This window comes from Haliotis rubra, unplaced genomic scaffold (assembly GCF_003918875.1).
Source record: "Haliotis rubra isolate DU_JTF1 unplaced genomic scaffold, ASM391887v1 Scf83, whole genome shotgun sequence".
In the NCBI taxonomy this organism is placed as follows: domain Eukaryota; kingdom Metazoa; phylum Mollusca; class Gastropoda; order Lepetellida; family Haliotidae; genus Haliotis; species Haliotis rubra.
The window spans coordinates 391,290-408,296 of record NW_025767557.1 but is presented as its reverse complement, the minus strand read 5'-3'; the positions used below and the strand labels follow the sequence as shown (position 1 = coordinate 408,296).

General features: G+C 38.4%; 1 protein-coding gene across 1 annotated transcript; it reads right to left on the bottom strand.

Moving 5' to 3' along the window:
• Nucleotides 1–274: 274 nt before the first annotated feature.
• Nucleotides 275–17,007, bottom strand: LOC124262279 (CD82 antigen-like). Its single transcript, XM_046696766.1, has 9 exons — nucleotides 16,872–17,007; nucleotides 11,955–12,029; nucleotides 10,904–11,113; nucleotides 7,134–7,208; nucleotides 5,354–5,467; nucleotides 4,583–4,645; nucleotides 4,201–4,284; nucleotides 3,437–3,520; nucleotides 275–2,243 (listed from the first exon to the last, which is right to left on the bottom strand). Exons 2-9 carry the CDS (start codon nucleotides 12,018–12,020, stop codon nucleotides 2,187–2,189), a joined length of 753 nt encoding a protein of 250 aa, XP_046552722.1. The 5' UTR covers nucleotides 12,021–12,029; nucleotides 16,872–17,007; the 3' UTR covers nucleotides 275–2,186.

Sequence of the window (17,007 nt, the reverse complement as noted above, 5' to 3'; positions counted from 1 at the left end):
ATGTTGATGTCAGAGATGTTTAACATGGTAGATTAGTCACTCAGTCTCCATGGAAACTGTTTTATTTAAGAACGAACGAACGAATGAATAAATGGCTCATCTTTCTATCCTCAAATGGTAAAGGAGAATACTATTGCTGGAATATTGCTGATAGCGACATAAGTATTCAAAATAATTAGAAACTATGTCAAACATCGACCAGTGCTGTTTTCAAATCTTCGAAGGCTTGTTCGGCATACTGAAATACATGCTCATTATGACACAAAGACACATTTTAGAAATATTTTATTCGTAAATATTGAAATATTATACATACAATTGAAGAATAGGAAGCATAATTACCAGACATAAAGATGAGAAAGGTGATGATTGACGTGATAAAATAAATCTTTAGGATAATGAACAAAAAACCTGAAGTTTCATACAATGTTTTGAACGAATAATAAATGACTGATACATTTTTGAGATGACATAGAAATATATCAAATTAATCATCAACCAACAAACTAAACATATTAAAACCATAAACAAGAATATTAATTATAACGAGTAAAAACGTCCTGTAAGTTATCTGATAATACGGAAATTAGTTTTGTAAACACGATACAAAATTTTCATGTAAAATGTTTTCGCTGCAGATATATAATTGTAATTATACATAATAATTGATCACCAAAAATGAATTCCTGAACAAATATCATTGAAAGATAAGCTTTGTGTTTTGTCTAATTATGTAACGAACAAGCTATTGTGTACGATCATGGCCACAAGAGACCTCCACCTTAAAACAAAGATATGCTTGTGCATACTGTCCAGCTGCTACCTCGAGTAACGAACATACTTTATGCTGTTAATGCTGAATAATATTGAACAACAGATCGCAATGATGATTAATATCACAGTCAAATGTTTAAAACTAATTTTACTGTCAGCTGGACACTGACAAACTGAAATCACAAGTTCTATTCATTACAGTGAAACAGAAATCGAACGAACAGAAAAAGGAGATTTTACGTGTACCCAAAACACCGACAGACTATCAGGAATTTACAAAATGTCTTACACATTTCGAGTGTGTTTGTGTTTGTGTGCACGCGCGTGTGTGTGCGTGTGCGTGTGCGTGTGCGTGTGTTTGCAATAATCGAAACATGCATAAAATTAACGTTGAGGACATTATCGATAGCTTCATACAGCTGTTCAATAGTTTTTTGTTGCAAGGTTGTCCCAAATATCTTGATATTTCAAGTAAGTGAGTGAGCTGTTTTCGAAGCTGCTCGGAACAGTATTCCAGCATGCCAGCTTAATGTAGTTGGAAAGACAGCCGTGAAGCAGATTTCAAACTTGTATTGTTTTTGAAGATACCCACGATCCCGGTGCTGACGAACCCAGAACCACCATCGGGACAAACTGGGAATCGAACCCACAATCGTGGATTTCTTGCGTGCCCAAGGGCCACAACTCTGTATAGCCAAATGTGTTTGTTTACACAAATGGGTCATTCCTCCTCTAATACTTTCAAGGCGGCAAAAGACTTTTTCAATAAATGAGTGCATACGTAATCTCTTTTTAACGAATAAAAGTTGACTATTCACGAGACAGATAATTATAATGGCAATACTATACGTAATTGATGCTAATATGAACAGAAGAAAGCTATAAATTCTCAAAAGAAATAACTTGTTTACAATCACAAGTAATTTTTTTGTAAGTTGTTTCGACATCATGAAAGCAAACCGTTGCATTAATATTCTTTAATAAGAGCGTATTTTCATTAACTATATATATAACAAGGCTAGGTGGGAGCGACGTAACAACGCATTCGTATTTACGTGGATTTTCAACCCCAAGTGGATACACATAACACATATATTTATAAAACTGCTGCATGGTACCATTTAAGAAAACAATATAAACCTTTCTGCCTTATTTAAGCAATATTTAACTAGCGTTTGGAATGAAAACAATTACATACAATGTTCCTTAATCATTATCCGAAAGTGATTTGAAAAATGCACACCGTTTTGTGTTGGTAACTTAAGAAATAACAACAATAAAATTGAAACATTGAAAATTTGATCTCAGACCTTGCTTCTAAATTAACAGCCTGTACTTTTCAAAGAATATAAAGTGCACATAACCATCTAAATATGTGTTACAGATCCGCAAAGGAAAAGTCGAAAGGTTGGTTATACTTTTTCACCACTTCGTTTGCACAGACAGACTGCAATGATGATCCCGATTATCTGAAAAGATCAGTCAGAGGTTCAACATGAGTGTTATGTGTCAGTATTTCGTTCTTCTGAATGGAAAAGCTAACAATAACAATACACACTAAACTTATAGTTTGCTCTGGTACAGCAAAATGAAATTGTACTGAGACTTTATTTTTTTAAACATTTGTTCCCATAAATGAGTACAAGCATATAAAGTAAAGCAAAAAAGGTACAAATACATGATCAAAGTTCATTGGGTTCAACAATAATGTTAGATCAACAGATAGCATAGAGAGAATTTGATTATTAAAGATCAAGTCAGAAGTTAAATGTTGAGAATATAGAAAACCATTTTTCTGAAAATTTATCAAATTTATTGTTCCTTCTGGATATGAAATTTTCAACCGTATAACAATTTATGACAGACATATCAAACACGATAACATGCAGTGAATGGATTCGGATGAACTCCGATTTGAATTATATTCCAGTCATGTCATGGCGTGTCATTTGAATGTTGGGAAGCGTCCGAAGTGATGCTGGCGTCAGACGTTCACCACGTTGGAGAAACCCACGAGGAAGGGAATGGTGCTTTATAAACAAGATAGACGCGACTGCGGAATTGAAGCAAATATCACATGCATCTGGTCTGGACAGGAGTATCACGACGGGGACACTAGAAGCGGGCTTCACACATTGTAGTTTGTACCCGTTTTGGTAATCGAACTCTGGATGCTTTAACTACCAGGCTTCCCTACCACCTCCTGAACACCGCAATCGTACCAAAAACAGAGAGACTGAATGAAGTGCACACTGCTTTCAAAATTCAAAGATACTTAAGGTGACCTGAATGACGATGATTCCAAATATTAAGAGCTCAGTTTTGTTAGAATTCAAAGATAATCTCGATTACGAAAGAGTTTATTATAAATAGAACTGTGCTTTCAAAATTCAAAGGTACTTACTTTGGTCTGAAAGTCGATGGTTTCAAATATGAATATAGCAACGCTGTTAGAATGACTTACCGTAATCTCATTAACAATCATCACCTCGAATGTGAATAGCATTGTGCTCTCAGAATTATATACTGGGACATCAATGATGTGGCTCCAGAGGCAAATTGCGACGAGTTGGTCTTCATGAGAATACTTACGGTGACTGCAAATACGACTGCCTCAAATATGAAAGAACGCAAAACTCTAAGTACACAAACATATACTTACGGTGACCACCATTACGATTGCCTCAAATATGAAGAGCGCATCGCTGTACTCATGTACCTTGTCCCTCAGAAGTTCAAAGCATCCCTTAAAGATAACAATTTTAATTTTAAGTAATTTCACGTTGGAGCCCTATAACGAACATGGTTGTAATGAAATGACAAATACAACGAACTGTCCTTATGGTTCCGGCCAATTATTGTACTTGTTTGTTTAAGTGTGTTTTAAAATGCGTTTGGTTATAACAAACGAACTCAAAGTGGTTTCTTTGAATTCGTTGTCACCATGCCTCACTGTACACTTATATTAATACGGATTTCAACACTTTATGTATGCATATATTGGACAGGAGACGTATAATAATGCCTATACGTTTTACATACACACTGTAAAATGCAGATTTGTTAACATACGTTAAAACATGTGGAATGAGTATTTGTTCTGTTCGCCTAAGAGGCTCGATAATATACACGTGCACTGTTTGACCTTCGTTTTTATCTTTTGCGTGAGTGAGTGAGTGAGTGAGTTTTTAGGTTTACGCCGCAGTGAGCAATATTCCAGCTATATGACGGCAGTCTGTAAATAACCGAATCTGGGTCACACAATCCATTGATAAACAGCATTAGTATCGTTCTACGCAATTGAGACACGGTGACATGTGTCCACCAAGTCCGCGAGCCTGACCCCCGGATCCCGTTAGTCGCCTCTTACGACAAGCATTGGTTGCTGAAGATCAATTCTAACCCGGAGCTTCACGGGTGTTTTACCTTTTGGTGCATATCTTTGCAGTGTCCGGTGGAATTTGTCGCCATTCCACCCGAGGCAGTACAACAACTCGCCGGTACTTTGTCCTGAAATGTCAGAATACTATTCAAAGGTAGTGCTAAGAATCGGTGTCGTGTTTTGTAGAATTCACCGACCTGTTACTTCATTATTTTATTTTATCACTGTCATATGTTGAAACTCCAATTCCAAATGTGGAGTCGTATTTTCAAAATTAGATCTTCTTTAAATACGATTTCAATACATTTACAAAAAGAATTTGCTCAGCTGTTTTTACGCGTGCTAACGTTAATACATTTCGTACCCATACAATTAACTCATTTCAAAGGATGCAGCGGATTATGCATGGATACACATGGTACACACCTTATCAGCGCCGGTGTACACCACGTCGAAATCCTTGTAGCCGGCGACACCACAACATTTGAACTGTTAAAGAAAAATTATGAATATGTGTCAGAGAAGATAAATACTCCTTTACCAGACTGAAAAAAATGTGTCATGCTCAGAGAAAGGGCTGTAATCAAGTTGGCTAAATAGAAACTAGCTATGAAAGGGATTGTAAAATCATTGTCCTTGTCGTCTCTGAAATCTCAAGGGGCGGTGGGGGTAGTCTAATGGTTAAAGCGTCCGCTCGTCACACTGAAGACACGGGTTCCCAACATGGGTATAATGTGTGAAGCCCTTTTGTTGGTGTCCTCAGATATGGATATATATAATGGTTACATTGAGGATTGATTTCTCCCCTTACTTGGGGGATCCAACTGCAAACCTTATGCAGATGATTTGCACGAGGATCATGCATCAAATTGCTGAAAAGCGTGTGCAAGTATCGTGCATGTGAACAGCTGTGTTTTGGTGTAAAGTTGTGTTAAGAATTCGCCAATTTACACTGATTTTATCATTTATTGAACTCATGACAATGATCTTTTCATGGTTACAAATTTGTTTTACAATACATCAGTTCATGTGTAAATAGTACCTTTAAACAGTATGGAATATTTTGCAAATGTTAGTTGCCTGAAGTAAGTGGCTATATGTACACTAGTGAGTGTAAGCCTTTGAAAAGAAGTATATATACAGCGGGTTATATATGTCGTGTCCCATAGCGCACGTCCTCAGTAGCAAAACCTTTACCGTTTTTTGAAGGTAGTCCCACGAGTCTCTGAATTGGCTGGACTCATTCATGCTCTTGTACTCATTCTGAACCTTTGCTGTCAGGTTGCTTTGGAAAGTGTTGACGTCATCAATCTGACAAAACACGGAGACATCAGCTTTTAACGTACAATTCTCTACGGAACAAGAGCTCATATACAATCAATACAATCTAACTGACGGACACATTTGTATATACTGGACTGAACCCTTTCCATAATCATGAGAAATCTCTCGTAAAGGCAGCGTGATTATACAACAGTGAGTGCGTGAGTTGAGTTTTACGCCGCACTCAGCAATATTCCAGCTATATGGCGGCGGTCTGTAAATAATCGAGTATGGACCAGACACTCCAGTGATCAACAGCATGAGTGTCGATCTGCGCAATTGGGAAGATGACATTATACAACAGACACAAGTCAATAAATTAATGTCAAATAGTGATAATACTTGGTGTTACAGAAGATGTAGGCGTATCTTAAGACAACAGTGTCAACCGCATTCTTGAAAGTGATCCATCCATATCGTCTCTTATAGCAAGTCATACATATTTTCGAAATATTGTTTCATCATTATGTTAATATCGTAGAGGCATGCTGTCCAAATGTTGTTAATACCTAGTTGTTTATTACGAAACTCTAATGGTGTTACAATCAGAACATAAAATACATATTTGTAAAACGAACATTCCTATCATTTCAAAATGCGTTTAATATTTCTACCTACTTCGATTACATTTTCGTAATTTCGATCATTTCTTGTTACTCGTACTATCCCTCATGACCAAGTTAAGGAAACACATCATTCCGACATCCATTTGTTAATGATCATAGAGATAAAAAATACACTTTTGTATCTATCTTTAGAGGCTCAGAACAAAGTGCCAAAAATGAGAGCAAATATCATCAGAGGTCTACTGAGTAATCAACATGTGAAATGCAGGAGTTCCTCGTTGAATTAGAGGTAAAAATTTCAGAAAACAAGTAGGCATCATTGACAGAAATGGTGCTCCCACTCTTTCGAATCTGTTTTTCACGCATATAACCAAGAATGTCTTCTCGGTAGGCAAGTTCAAAACAAGGTACTATGCCAAGAAGGTAAGATAAAGCTTCAGGTATATCGATGATTTAATATTGTTCAATAACCATCAAATGGCCATTTCCCTTTCACTTATTTACCCGCCTGAACTTGAAATATAGGAAACAAGTGAGATTCATATTCAGATTTTTGCATAAAGATTCAGAGTGACAAAAAGTTCTCCACAAATCTGTATGAGAGAAGAGCAGATTTGTTTCGCTTAATGTTTGACAATATTTCAATCGCTGCATCCTTTGGTGTTTTCCCAACTTATGATGTACAACCTAACATGCTTGTTTTACGAGGAATCTTAACGTATGAAGTTGTCCGATCAAGGGTACAATTTAAAGATATTTCCTCATTATTTCAAGTTTCTTTTCAAACACTTAAGTTTGCATGTAATTTGCTTCGATAATTTTCTCGTGATTCCCAGTTTTGTAAATAAACTTGTATTAACGAGTGAATAATCGAAACAACGAACATATAATCGAAGTAACGAGATAAAAAATCTCGAAATGACTTAAAAAGTTGATGGAAATAATGGAAAGTTTAAACAAAACACATTAAAGCCACAAAACTAGCGCAATTATTCGTTCATCGTTTATGGCATTGTCCATGTTATTTTAGCTGGTTTCAAACCGTACGCAACAGTCCCGAATGGCGACAATGTGAAGATCAGACGTACCCGCACAACCATGATGATTGTGATTGCCAAGGCCGCTATTTCCCCTATGACGATTATCACGGAAAAGCAGATGTACTGAAACATAAATAGTACACAATCATGATATGATTCGGTTCTGAGATTGAATATGTTTGCATGTTTGTTTTATCTGTTTGTTGTATAACGCCGCCCTGAGCAATGTTCCAGTTATATGGCGGCGGTCTGTCTGGACCAGACATTCCAGTGATCAACATCATGAGCATCTATCTACGCAACTGGGATACGATGACGTGGCAACCAAGTCAGCGAGCCTGACAACCCAATCTCGTTAGTCGCCCCTCGAACCACAAGCATGGGTTACTGAAGACCAATCCTAACCCGGATCTTCACGGGTTAAATGCCATGGAGGTTTTACACTCAAACCAGCAGGTTCATTTTATATTACAGTTGCCTGTAAACGTATATTGAGAAATCAACGCCATAGTGTAAACAAAACGGACACCAGTGCCCCATGTCAGCGGTTTGCGTCCGTGGTATATAACCCAACTGCAGTGTGGGCAGGGGTTTATGGAATACCAAAAGACGTTAAAAGATGGCATTTTGTATTATGGTTTAGAAGCCAGACACCCAAAATGGTGAAAATGTGGTGCAGTTCTGGCGACCCAATGGGATGTGATTTTCAGGAATGGTTTAGTTTTGATTTAAAGCCGGTTGTCACCATTAGCTATAGTGCGTGACTACCGTGCAGAGGCACTTTTAAGGTTCAGCTGTTGTAATATTTTAACCGACAAGGTAAAAAAACAATGTTAATAGAAAGTGCATTTGATATGAGTTAAACTTTACGAATTAAAGGTAATTTTCACAAAGTTATGCATGTTTTTCTAATTCAGCTATACCATTTGAAGATCAAATGTACATTTGTTTGCATGCATGGCATCATTACAAGGAAACGAAAGTTTGTACTTTGTATTTAGATCAGCAAAATATCAGATAATTTCAGCTCCATGCGTTACATCGTATCAACAATACGTATCAACACTACTACATGTTGATCAGTTTACAGTGCAAATATTATAAAAAATTAACCATGATAAAATGTAATTATTAGGATGTTGTTGTGTGGCATTTAGGAGAAAATGATGGCAAGAAGACACAAAAATGTCATCTTCAGTAGAAGTGGTTGCCTACCCAAGATTGCAAATACACGCAAAATGAGGTCACCGGAAACGTCCGTGAGCGAATGGTACAAACATAATATAGGTCACTTTATATGTTAGTCAGAAAATAATCAATTTATTCTGCTTAGATTGATTTCACCTTGAATAGGCCCAGCCCATACAAATGCAACAAGAAAAAAACACACGCACAAAACCCAAACAAACGCCATAAAAAGGCATCACAACGTGCAAGTTGAATATTGGAGTGAGTGAGTTTAGTTTTTGGCCGCTTTTTGCAATTTAAATTGCTAAATAGCAATATCACGGCGGGGGACAGCAGAAATGGGCTTCACACATTGTACCCATGTGGGGAATCGAACCCGGGTCTTCGTCGTGACGAACGAACGCTCTAACTAATAGGCTACCGTATCGCTCCTTGAATATTAGATATTACAAGAGTTGTTTAATTGGGCAGAAATTCAGAAATGAAATGATCTTGAAAAACCAATAAGCATATCCGGGACATGTTTTGATCCATAATTACAGTATCCTGACCCTTTTTACAAAGCATAAGTCTCTGAAAATAGGAACTTTTTATCGACATAGATAGCTCCGTCTATAGTGAATTAGCCCCAGTGAGTTCGGAGATTCAGAACTTCATTTTGGACTATTGCATGGCAGAAAGGGTGGGGCGGAAAGTTTGGCACTGTATTACTTCACAGTTGAGCAAGTGTCAAACTTATTGTCAATTTATATCTATGTTACATGTTGAGTCTTATCTTACAATTGACATTCCACAACATTTAAGAACTGTTATCTGTAAATTCAGGTGTAATAATTTCAGGCTAGCAATTGAAACAGGAAGGCATTGCAATTTAACAGCAAGTGAAAGACTTTGCTTATATTGTCATAGTAAAAATGTATTTCTGGCTGAAGATGAATTTCATGTCTTGATGATCTGTCAGCGTTATGAAGCCGAGAGAAGAGAATGTCTTCATCATAGCATAAGAAATGGCCCTTCTATGGACAGTTTTGTTAAAATTATGTCAAGTACTGATAAGAATGTAATATTAAGTTTGGCAAGGTTTTATATAAAGTCTTAAGGATAAGAAATACACCAAATTATAATTAGATCTTCAGTATATATGCTGAAATATTGTTTGATAGTTTAGTGTAGCATCTCTATTGTTATTTTACGAGAGCTTTTTTTGTCTCGTCCGGTGACAAGATACCTGTAATATGACCAGCATGAATACACTTGTTAAAACCCTTTCTAATATGGGCCATGGCCTTGAATACTCGAAATAAATTGTCTGTCTGTCTTTCTGTCAAATATTCATATGTCATAAAGTTATTAATAAGTTTAGACTAAATCGTCCCCGTGGACCTTTTTCAGCTTCATATCTGTGCATGTAAAAGTCAGTGTACAGAACGGTTGAACCTGTTGTGAACTTCAGCAGGTGGATATGGACCTGAAACATATTCCCATGATCTTGACATTGTTGACTTTGACTAACATGTCAACTGGGAATACACTATCATTATTAAGAATAATAGATACGAATTGATATGAAGGAAATTTTGCTTTCATTATGATGACATGATTGACTCATCATACTTTGATGAGAAAGAAAGACATCTGGAATAATAGAATTATACATTTCAGAGCTTTCTGTTATATTGGGTAATCTTTGACATATTTGGCATCGTTGATGGAGCTGTTACTGTTGAATTAAGATTATGCACTAATTTGATGATCTGAATACAAAGTACCAACTTCCGTGTTTCCGTGTAATCGTTTTTCATGCATATAGTGCAAACCAAACGTATATATGATCTTCAAATGATATAGTTGAATTAGGAAAACAGAACTTTGGTAAACTTACCTTAAATTTGTCAAAGTTTTATTTGTATTGTTTCTCATCAAATGCACTTACTATTGAAATTGACTTTTTACCTTCCCAAAATATCTTTTGCGATGAGCATATATACAATATTATTGTCAAAAACCTTTTGAGCATTCGAAAACTTCTATTCTCATGAAAATCGGTCAATCCAAACCAGAGTTATTAAATAAAACTATCCACTTATCGGTTAAATATTACCATGATTGAAATGACACGTTGCACCTTAAAAGTGCCCCTGCACAATAGTCACGCACGGTAGCTGATGACAACCGGCTATAAATCAAAGCTAAATCATTCCTGATTGTGAAAAATCACATCCCATTCGGTCGAAAGAACTGCGCCACTTTTTCACCATTTGGGGGGTCTGGCTTCTAAACCATTACACACACGGGATCGGGCGGTCAGGCTCGCTGACTCGATCAACAACAAACCAACCAACCAATCAAATATATGAAGCGTCATGACGACAGAGTGAATACATGCACTCTGACCAAAGCCCGAGGGCAAGCCATCAGTTCGTGCATGAGTGAGATCTCATTTGCGTCAACTAGCAAGGGCATCGGCGCAAGTCTTACCCGAGGATGCCAATACCAATATCCAAATATTACCCCACCCCTCCACCCATATGATCCTTTGTTTTGATCATTACCGTATGTGGGCACCACCATGTCGTTACGGGGTGCGATTGTCACACTATTCAGTGCTTTGATGTTTTTATTTTACCTACCAGTCCCAGCAAGCACTTGCTCTTAGTGGCAGCTCCCACGCATCCACAGCAGCAGACAAGCAATACGAGAGAACCAAAGCCAATGATGACCCAGGCTCCATTCGTGAGGTAGTGTGCTCCATCTTCTATCTCAACTACCTTTATTAGTTCAGAAGCTTCAGGTTCAACCTTGAGATAGATTCCCAAAGCCAAGGTGGCCAGTCCAAAAACCTGAACAAATTTGAAAATTAATTCAATAATACCTTCCTCTCATGTGAAGGCATTTCAATAGGTTAACAAAACCACCCAAAATGTCCAGACTTTCTTTCAGTAACAATCATGACACACAGCCACAATATCATTACATCTATTATCTACAAGTAATATACTACCCATCAAAAGTTTAGACTCGCTTAAGTCAATCACTATAAGCTATGTATGTACATATGATTACAACGAAGATGAACTTCTCCACTAACTTGGGGGAAACATCTGCAAACCTTCGCCAGATTAATTGCTCGAGGATCATGCTTAAAATTGCTGAAAGGCATGTGCAAACATCATGCATGTGAACAGCTGCGTTTTGGTGTAAAGTTGTGATAAATAAATCGCCATTTTTCACCGAGTTTCATCATTTATTGAACACATGACAACAAACTTTTCAACCTCACGAATTAGTTTTACAATACATAAGCTCATGTCTAAATAGTACCTTTAAACTGTATGGATTATTTTACAAAATCTAGTTCAAAACAGTTGACTGAAGTACTGACTGACTGACTGAGTTTGGTTTTACGCCGCTTTTAGCAATATTCCAGCAACATCACGGAGGGGGACACCAGAAATTATCTTCACCCATTGTACCCATGTGGGGATTCGAACCCGGGTCTTCGGCGTGACGAGCCAACGCTTTAACCACTAGGCTACCCCACCGCCCTTGACTGAAGTAAGTGGCTACATTTACACTAGTGAGTTTGAACTTTTGATGGGGAGTATATATATATCGAGGACACTTCTTAACATTATAAACTCAAATGAAGGTATAAATAAGTCGATGGGTTTATGTACTTACCGAAAAGACGACATTGAAGAAGATGAAGAGACAACTGAATGTCTTTTCGCAGCAGTTGAACGCCATGTTTACCGACTGTAAAGAAGAGAATATAACATCACAGTGTGAGTAGTCTTGAACAATGAAGTAACATGGTAACAATGACAGGCACTGTAGAACTGAAGCACCGGTTCAGTGAGTGAGTGAGTTGGGTTTTACGGCGGCTTTAACAATATCACGGCGGGGACACCAGAAATGAGCTTCACACATTGTACCCATGGTAGCGTGACGAGTGAACACCTTGACCACTAGGTTACCCCACCGCCAAGCACCGGTTCAGAGAAATTAACCCCCTAACTAACACTAATTTCCAAGGCATTGGGTGTTCATTAACTAAACACATGTTCATACAGGTAGCAGACGAATTTCGGGGCAACAAGACATTTCGCCAATAAATTTTGGTTTTGAAAATTTCAAGGCAAAACATTTTTCTGTAAAATATACAAAAATTGAATTTTGGTTCCAACAAACCTTTCAACAAATATACTGAGTCAAAAAAGAAACTTCACATTCTTTCTTCAGGGCACTATAAAAGAACAAGAGATGGTAAGATGGTTAAATTGTTATTATTTCATTGCTGAGATCTGTGTGATGTACTCGATACACTGACAGTGCCATAATCAGTTCCATTAGGCTACACCGCCGTTCCAAAACATGGGTTTACAGAATGTCAAGTCACAAGAATAAATATGCGAAATTTCTCAGTTCAATATCGTGTATGGCCGCCCCGCGCATTCACCACTGCCAAACACCGTCTCCTCATCGACTGCCTGATGCTTGTGAACACGTGGTTGGGGATTCTGCGCCATTGCTCTTGCAAGGCAGCGCCAAGTTCCTGCAAATTCTGAGGTTGGTTCCTAAGACCACGAAGCCTTCTCCCAAGTGCATCCCTAACGTGCTCTATTGGATTAAGGTCAGGGGACCTCGATGGCCAGTCCATGACGTTGATTCCAGCGTTTTGAAGGAAATTTCGTGTCAACATCGCGGTATGCGGCCGAGCATTATCATGCTGGAACTGTAGACCTGGGCCATGAGCCGCCATGAAAGGAACGAGTTCAGGGGTGAGCACCTGGTCGCGGTAAGCAGCAGCTGTGAGGTTTCCACGGATGACCAGAAGTCGGGAACGGTTGTTCCCACAGAAAGCACCCCACACCATGCAACTTCCGCCCCCGAATATGTCGACTTCCTGTACACAACATTGGGCATACCGTTCACGACGTCGTCTCCAGACTCTATGCCTGCCGTCCGCGAATCTGAGGGTAAACCTGGATTCATTGCTAAAGACGACTCGATTCCAGTCTCTCTGGGTCCATCGGAGGTGACGTTGGGCCCACAGCAGACGTTGACGTTGATGAAACGGCGTCAATATTGGCCCACGATATGGACGTCGAGAATGAAGATTGGCAGCCCGCAACCGATTTCGAATGGTCTGTGAGGACAGTCGACCTCTAAACATCTCAGCCCTGGTTCGTGTAGCCGGCAGAAATCTGTCACGTGGGTGACGTAGGACGATTTGACGGTCTTCTGCTCGTGACGTCACACGTGGACGACCCGACCTTGGGCGATCAGAAGTGGTGCCGGTTTGTTGTAGACGACCTCGCAAGTCATACACAGTACGACGGCTGCACCCCATTGCTCTTGCGACGTCAATAACTGATCTTCCCGCTTGCAACATGCCAACGGCACGTTCACGTTGCACATTTGACAATCGTGGCATTTCAAGTACCGTTAGAACTGTGGTTTAAAAGTGTTTTTTCAATTATTGAGGCCAATGCAAACACGTGCATATGAAGAAAACTTCGATGCGAAGATCACATGATCGACTGCACGTGCAAAACCTGATTTGGCACTAACGTCATTTGCACGACGAATGGATGGGTTTGATTGGGTTTTGCTAACGTTTTTTTCTAAAGATAGGGATCCCATTTCGGATACATAGATGTATCATCATGTATTATTTTTCAAATTACATTTTGTGAAGTTTCTTTTTTGACTCAGTATAGTACGCTCTCCAGTATCAAATTGCTCTACACTAGGTACATTATAGACCCTTGAAGATCCGGGGTTAGAACGGGGTCTCGCTGATTTGGTTGACACATCGTATCCCAATTGCGTGGACTGATGATCATAATGTTGATCACTGGATTGACTGGTCCAGGCGCGATTATTTACAGACCGCCGCCATACAGCTAGAATATTGCTGAGTGTGACATTATACAACAAACAAACAAACAAACAAACAAGCTAACAGATCCATGATGGAAAATATTTCCAGCTTGAACCATGACGCAAACGGGCTGAGGCATCTCGCCGATACACACACACACACACACACACACCACTTTTCGTAGGGCGGTGGGGTAGCCTAGTGGTCAAGGTGTTCGCTCGTCATGTTGATTCCCCACATGGGTACAATGTGTGAAGCTCATTTCTGGTGTCCCCGCCGTGATATTGCTTGAATATTGCTAAAAGCGGCGTAATACCATACTCACTCACTCACTCACACTTTTCGTAACCCAAGTTGGACGAGTGACGGGTGAGTTTCGTGTTACGCCATATAGCAATACCACAGCAATATTACAGCCGGGAACACCAGAAATGGGCTTCACACAATGTACCAACATCCACAACTTCGTCATGTTACCAACATAAATCCCAGACAGTGTATACTCTTTCTCCCCCACCTCCCCTCTCCCTCTCTTTATCTACCTCCTGTCTGATTGTTTAAAACGCCTTCTTGATTTGTTTAACCTTATAGAACCCATAGTTATAGAAGCTACAGGTCCAACGACAAGCACATAACTCAGTATATCATTCAATATAATGCTCGTCAGCCTCGCGACAGCCTGTACACGATCACGATCCAACACAATCCAACGATTAGGAAACAGGTTTTCTCTATCAAATTGCCATGCGAGATGTTAACGTCGTACTTCATTTAAAACCTTTGATGTTTTCAAAATCTATATATGTGATTAACTCCACTTCTGTCACTTCTGTTTTTAAATAAACCTTACTAGAATGTTGTCACCGTTAGGTAAATATTTATGTCCTCTCCTGAAGACTACACCCGCAATTACAATTCAAAGGTGGTCATTCATAAATGGTACTATCATTTCAAATACTGAAACTAATGCGACCATAAATAAAGTTCAAGATTGACGTTATCATCTCAAAATGACTATCCCACGAGCTTGAAGTATGAGTGATTGGTAACTTTGTAATCTTGCCTGCAATAACACTATTAAACTTTCACATTTAGTGTACATTCGCTGTAGCCTACAGTCAATGAAAACATCTGCTCCTATATAAATAATATGATACTGAATCAATATTTGGCGACAATTGGTTCAATTCAGCTTTTCGACAAGAATGTTCACATCGATAATATCCAGTGTATACTTGTATTTATCTACACCATATGTCCATTATGCAAGAACGCCTGAATAAACTCTGCATGCAGGGAGCAATGATAGCCAGACAGGCGGCTTGCTTATGCGATGACTGTCCTTGTGCCAGACAAATGGTTCTGAATTGTTTAATGGGAGAAGTAACCCTACTGTAACTGTTCGTGTTGTTGACAGAATGTTCTTGCCAACCAATTACATGTATACCCTTTTCATTCTCAACTATTATATTTAACGTTCCTGGACCATTCTTGTACCGTCAGTATTCTTTCTATCAACAATATTTTTTTTATGATTTTGAATATTCCGGTTTATTATTTTATACAAAATGACAGGTGAGTTAAGGTCTGCCTTCGCGTTCAATATTTTTGCACCGACGTACACGCGTGTGTGATTGCCTATACTAGACGAATCTATTGTGCTATACAACTCATTATACTGATAATAAAGTCCCTTGTTTATGTATTGCCTGTAGGTCAGTTGACAGTTGAGGACCTTGGGCTTTTGAAATGTTCTGTAATGTACTGTTCAAATATATATCCTATGCATTAATATTCGAAAACCGAATTCCATATAAAGTGACCTTATTTCACTCAATAGGAATATGTATGCAATAGTACCTGCAACACATTGATAAAGTACTAGTATTTAAACTGAAGGATTCATAATAATTTGAAAGAGAAATATTTTGTTCTGAAAACGCAAAAAGATTATTGGTAGAAATGTAGATTCCTCATGATGTGTATGTTGACGAAATTCACTCGAAAACATTTGTCATGATAGTCATTAATGTTTTCACTCACAGCATTTCAGAGATTTAATATCCTGTAATATGTTTATGCTAACATACACTAGTATTAGAGAGAGAGATGGTGTGGTAGATTAATTGTAGTCATACATGTTTCTTTTCAAGTGATAGGCATGAGTTGAACAAACTTTTGTTGTGTTGGGTAATGACAAAAAACATTTGGTATGAGTTTTGTTGTTCCTTGAAGTAAGGACAAACAAGACCAAAATCGAACACATCCTCAAGAGCTCTTAAATTACAGCGCTCACAAAATAAATCAGAATTAGCAGTGTATTTATCAAAAAGCATTTTCTTGAATTTTCAAACTATGAGACAGACATCGAAACTTTAGTAAAAACTCTATCAATATGAGCAATGCTTTTCTTGTTCAAAAACAGTTTTATAACAAGAACACGTTTGGATATCTAAATTTACACATGTCTTTTTGAGTCATAAACTGCGATACATTTCCATATTCTTGAAAAATCCAAGCATATGAATAACCAGTTTGAAATACCAACTTTCTGACACGTGAAGTCCAGTTTGCACTTCCAGCTTCGTCCTGCCCTTGTAGGATAACGTGAATCGTTTTAGTGCCGTATAAAATGACATACCCCTTTTACTGATAATGCCTGACGATTGGAATATCTGTAAGTGATACGTTCACTTGAATTCCTATCTTACCTGTTTTGTGCTTCCAGTACACTCCGTTCTCCCGATGCATATATCAATACATGCGCACGACTAGTGACGGAAAGTAGAGCGCAATAACTTTATAGCGCGGTGTCACCACATATGTCGTCGTGGTATATTGCAGGGC

What these genes read in the sequence shown, in the direction of transcription:
- LOC124262279 (XM_046696766.1), bottom strand. Translation starts at nt 12,020, where the DNA reads ATGGCGTTCAACTGCTGCGAAAAGACATTCAGTTGTCTCTTCATCTTC. An exon ending in TGTACACCGGCGCTGATAAG is followed by an intron (nt 4,285 to 4,582) that starts GTGTGTACCATG and finishes CTGACATTTCAG; the next exon opens with GACAAAGTACCGGCGAGTTG. An exon ending in GCAAAGATATGCACCAAAAG is followed by an intron (nt 3,521 to 4,200) that starts GTAAAACACCCG and finishes GTTATCTTTAAG; the next exon opens with GGATGCTTTGAACTTCTGAG.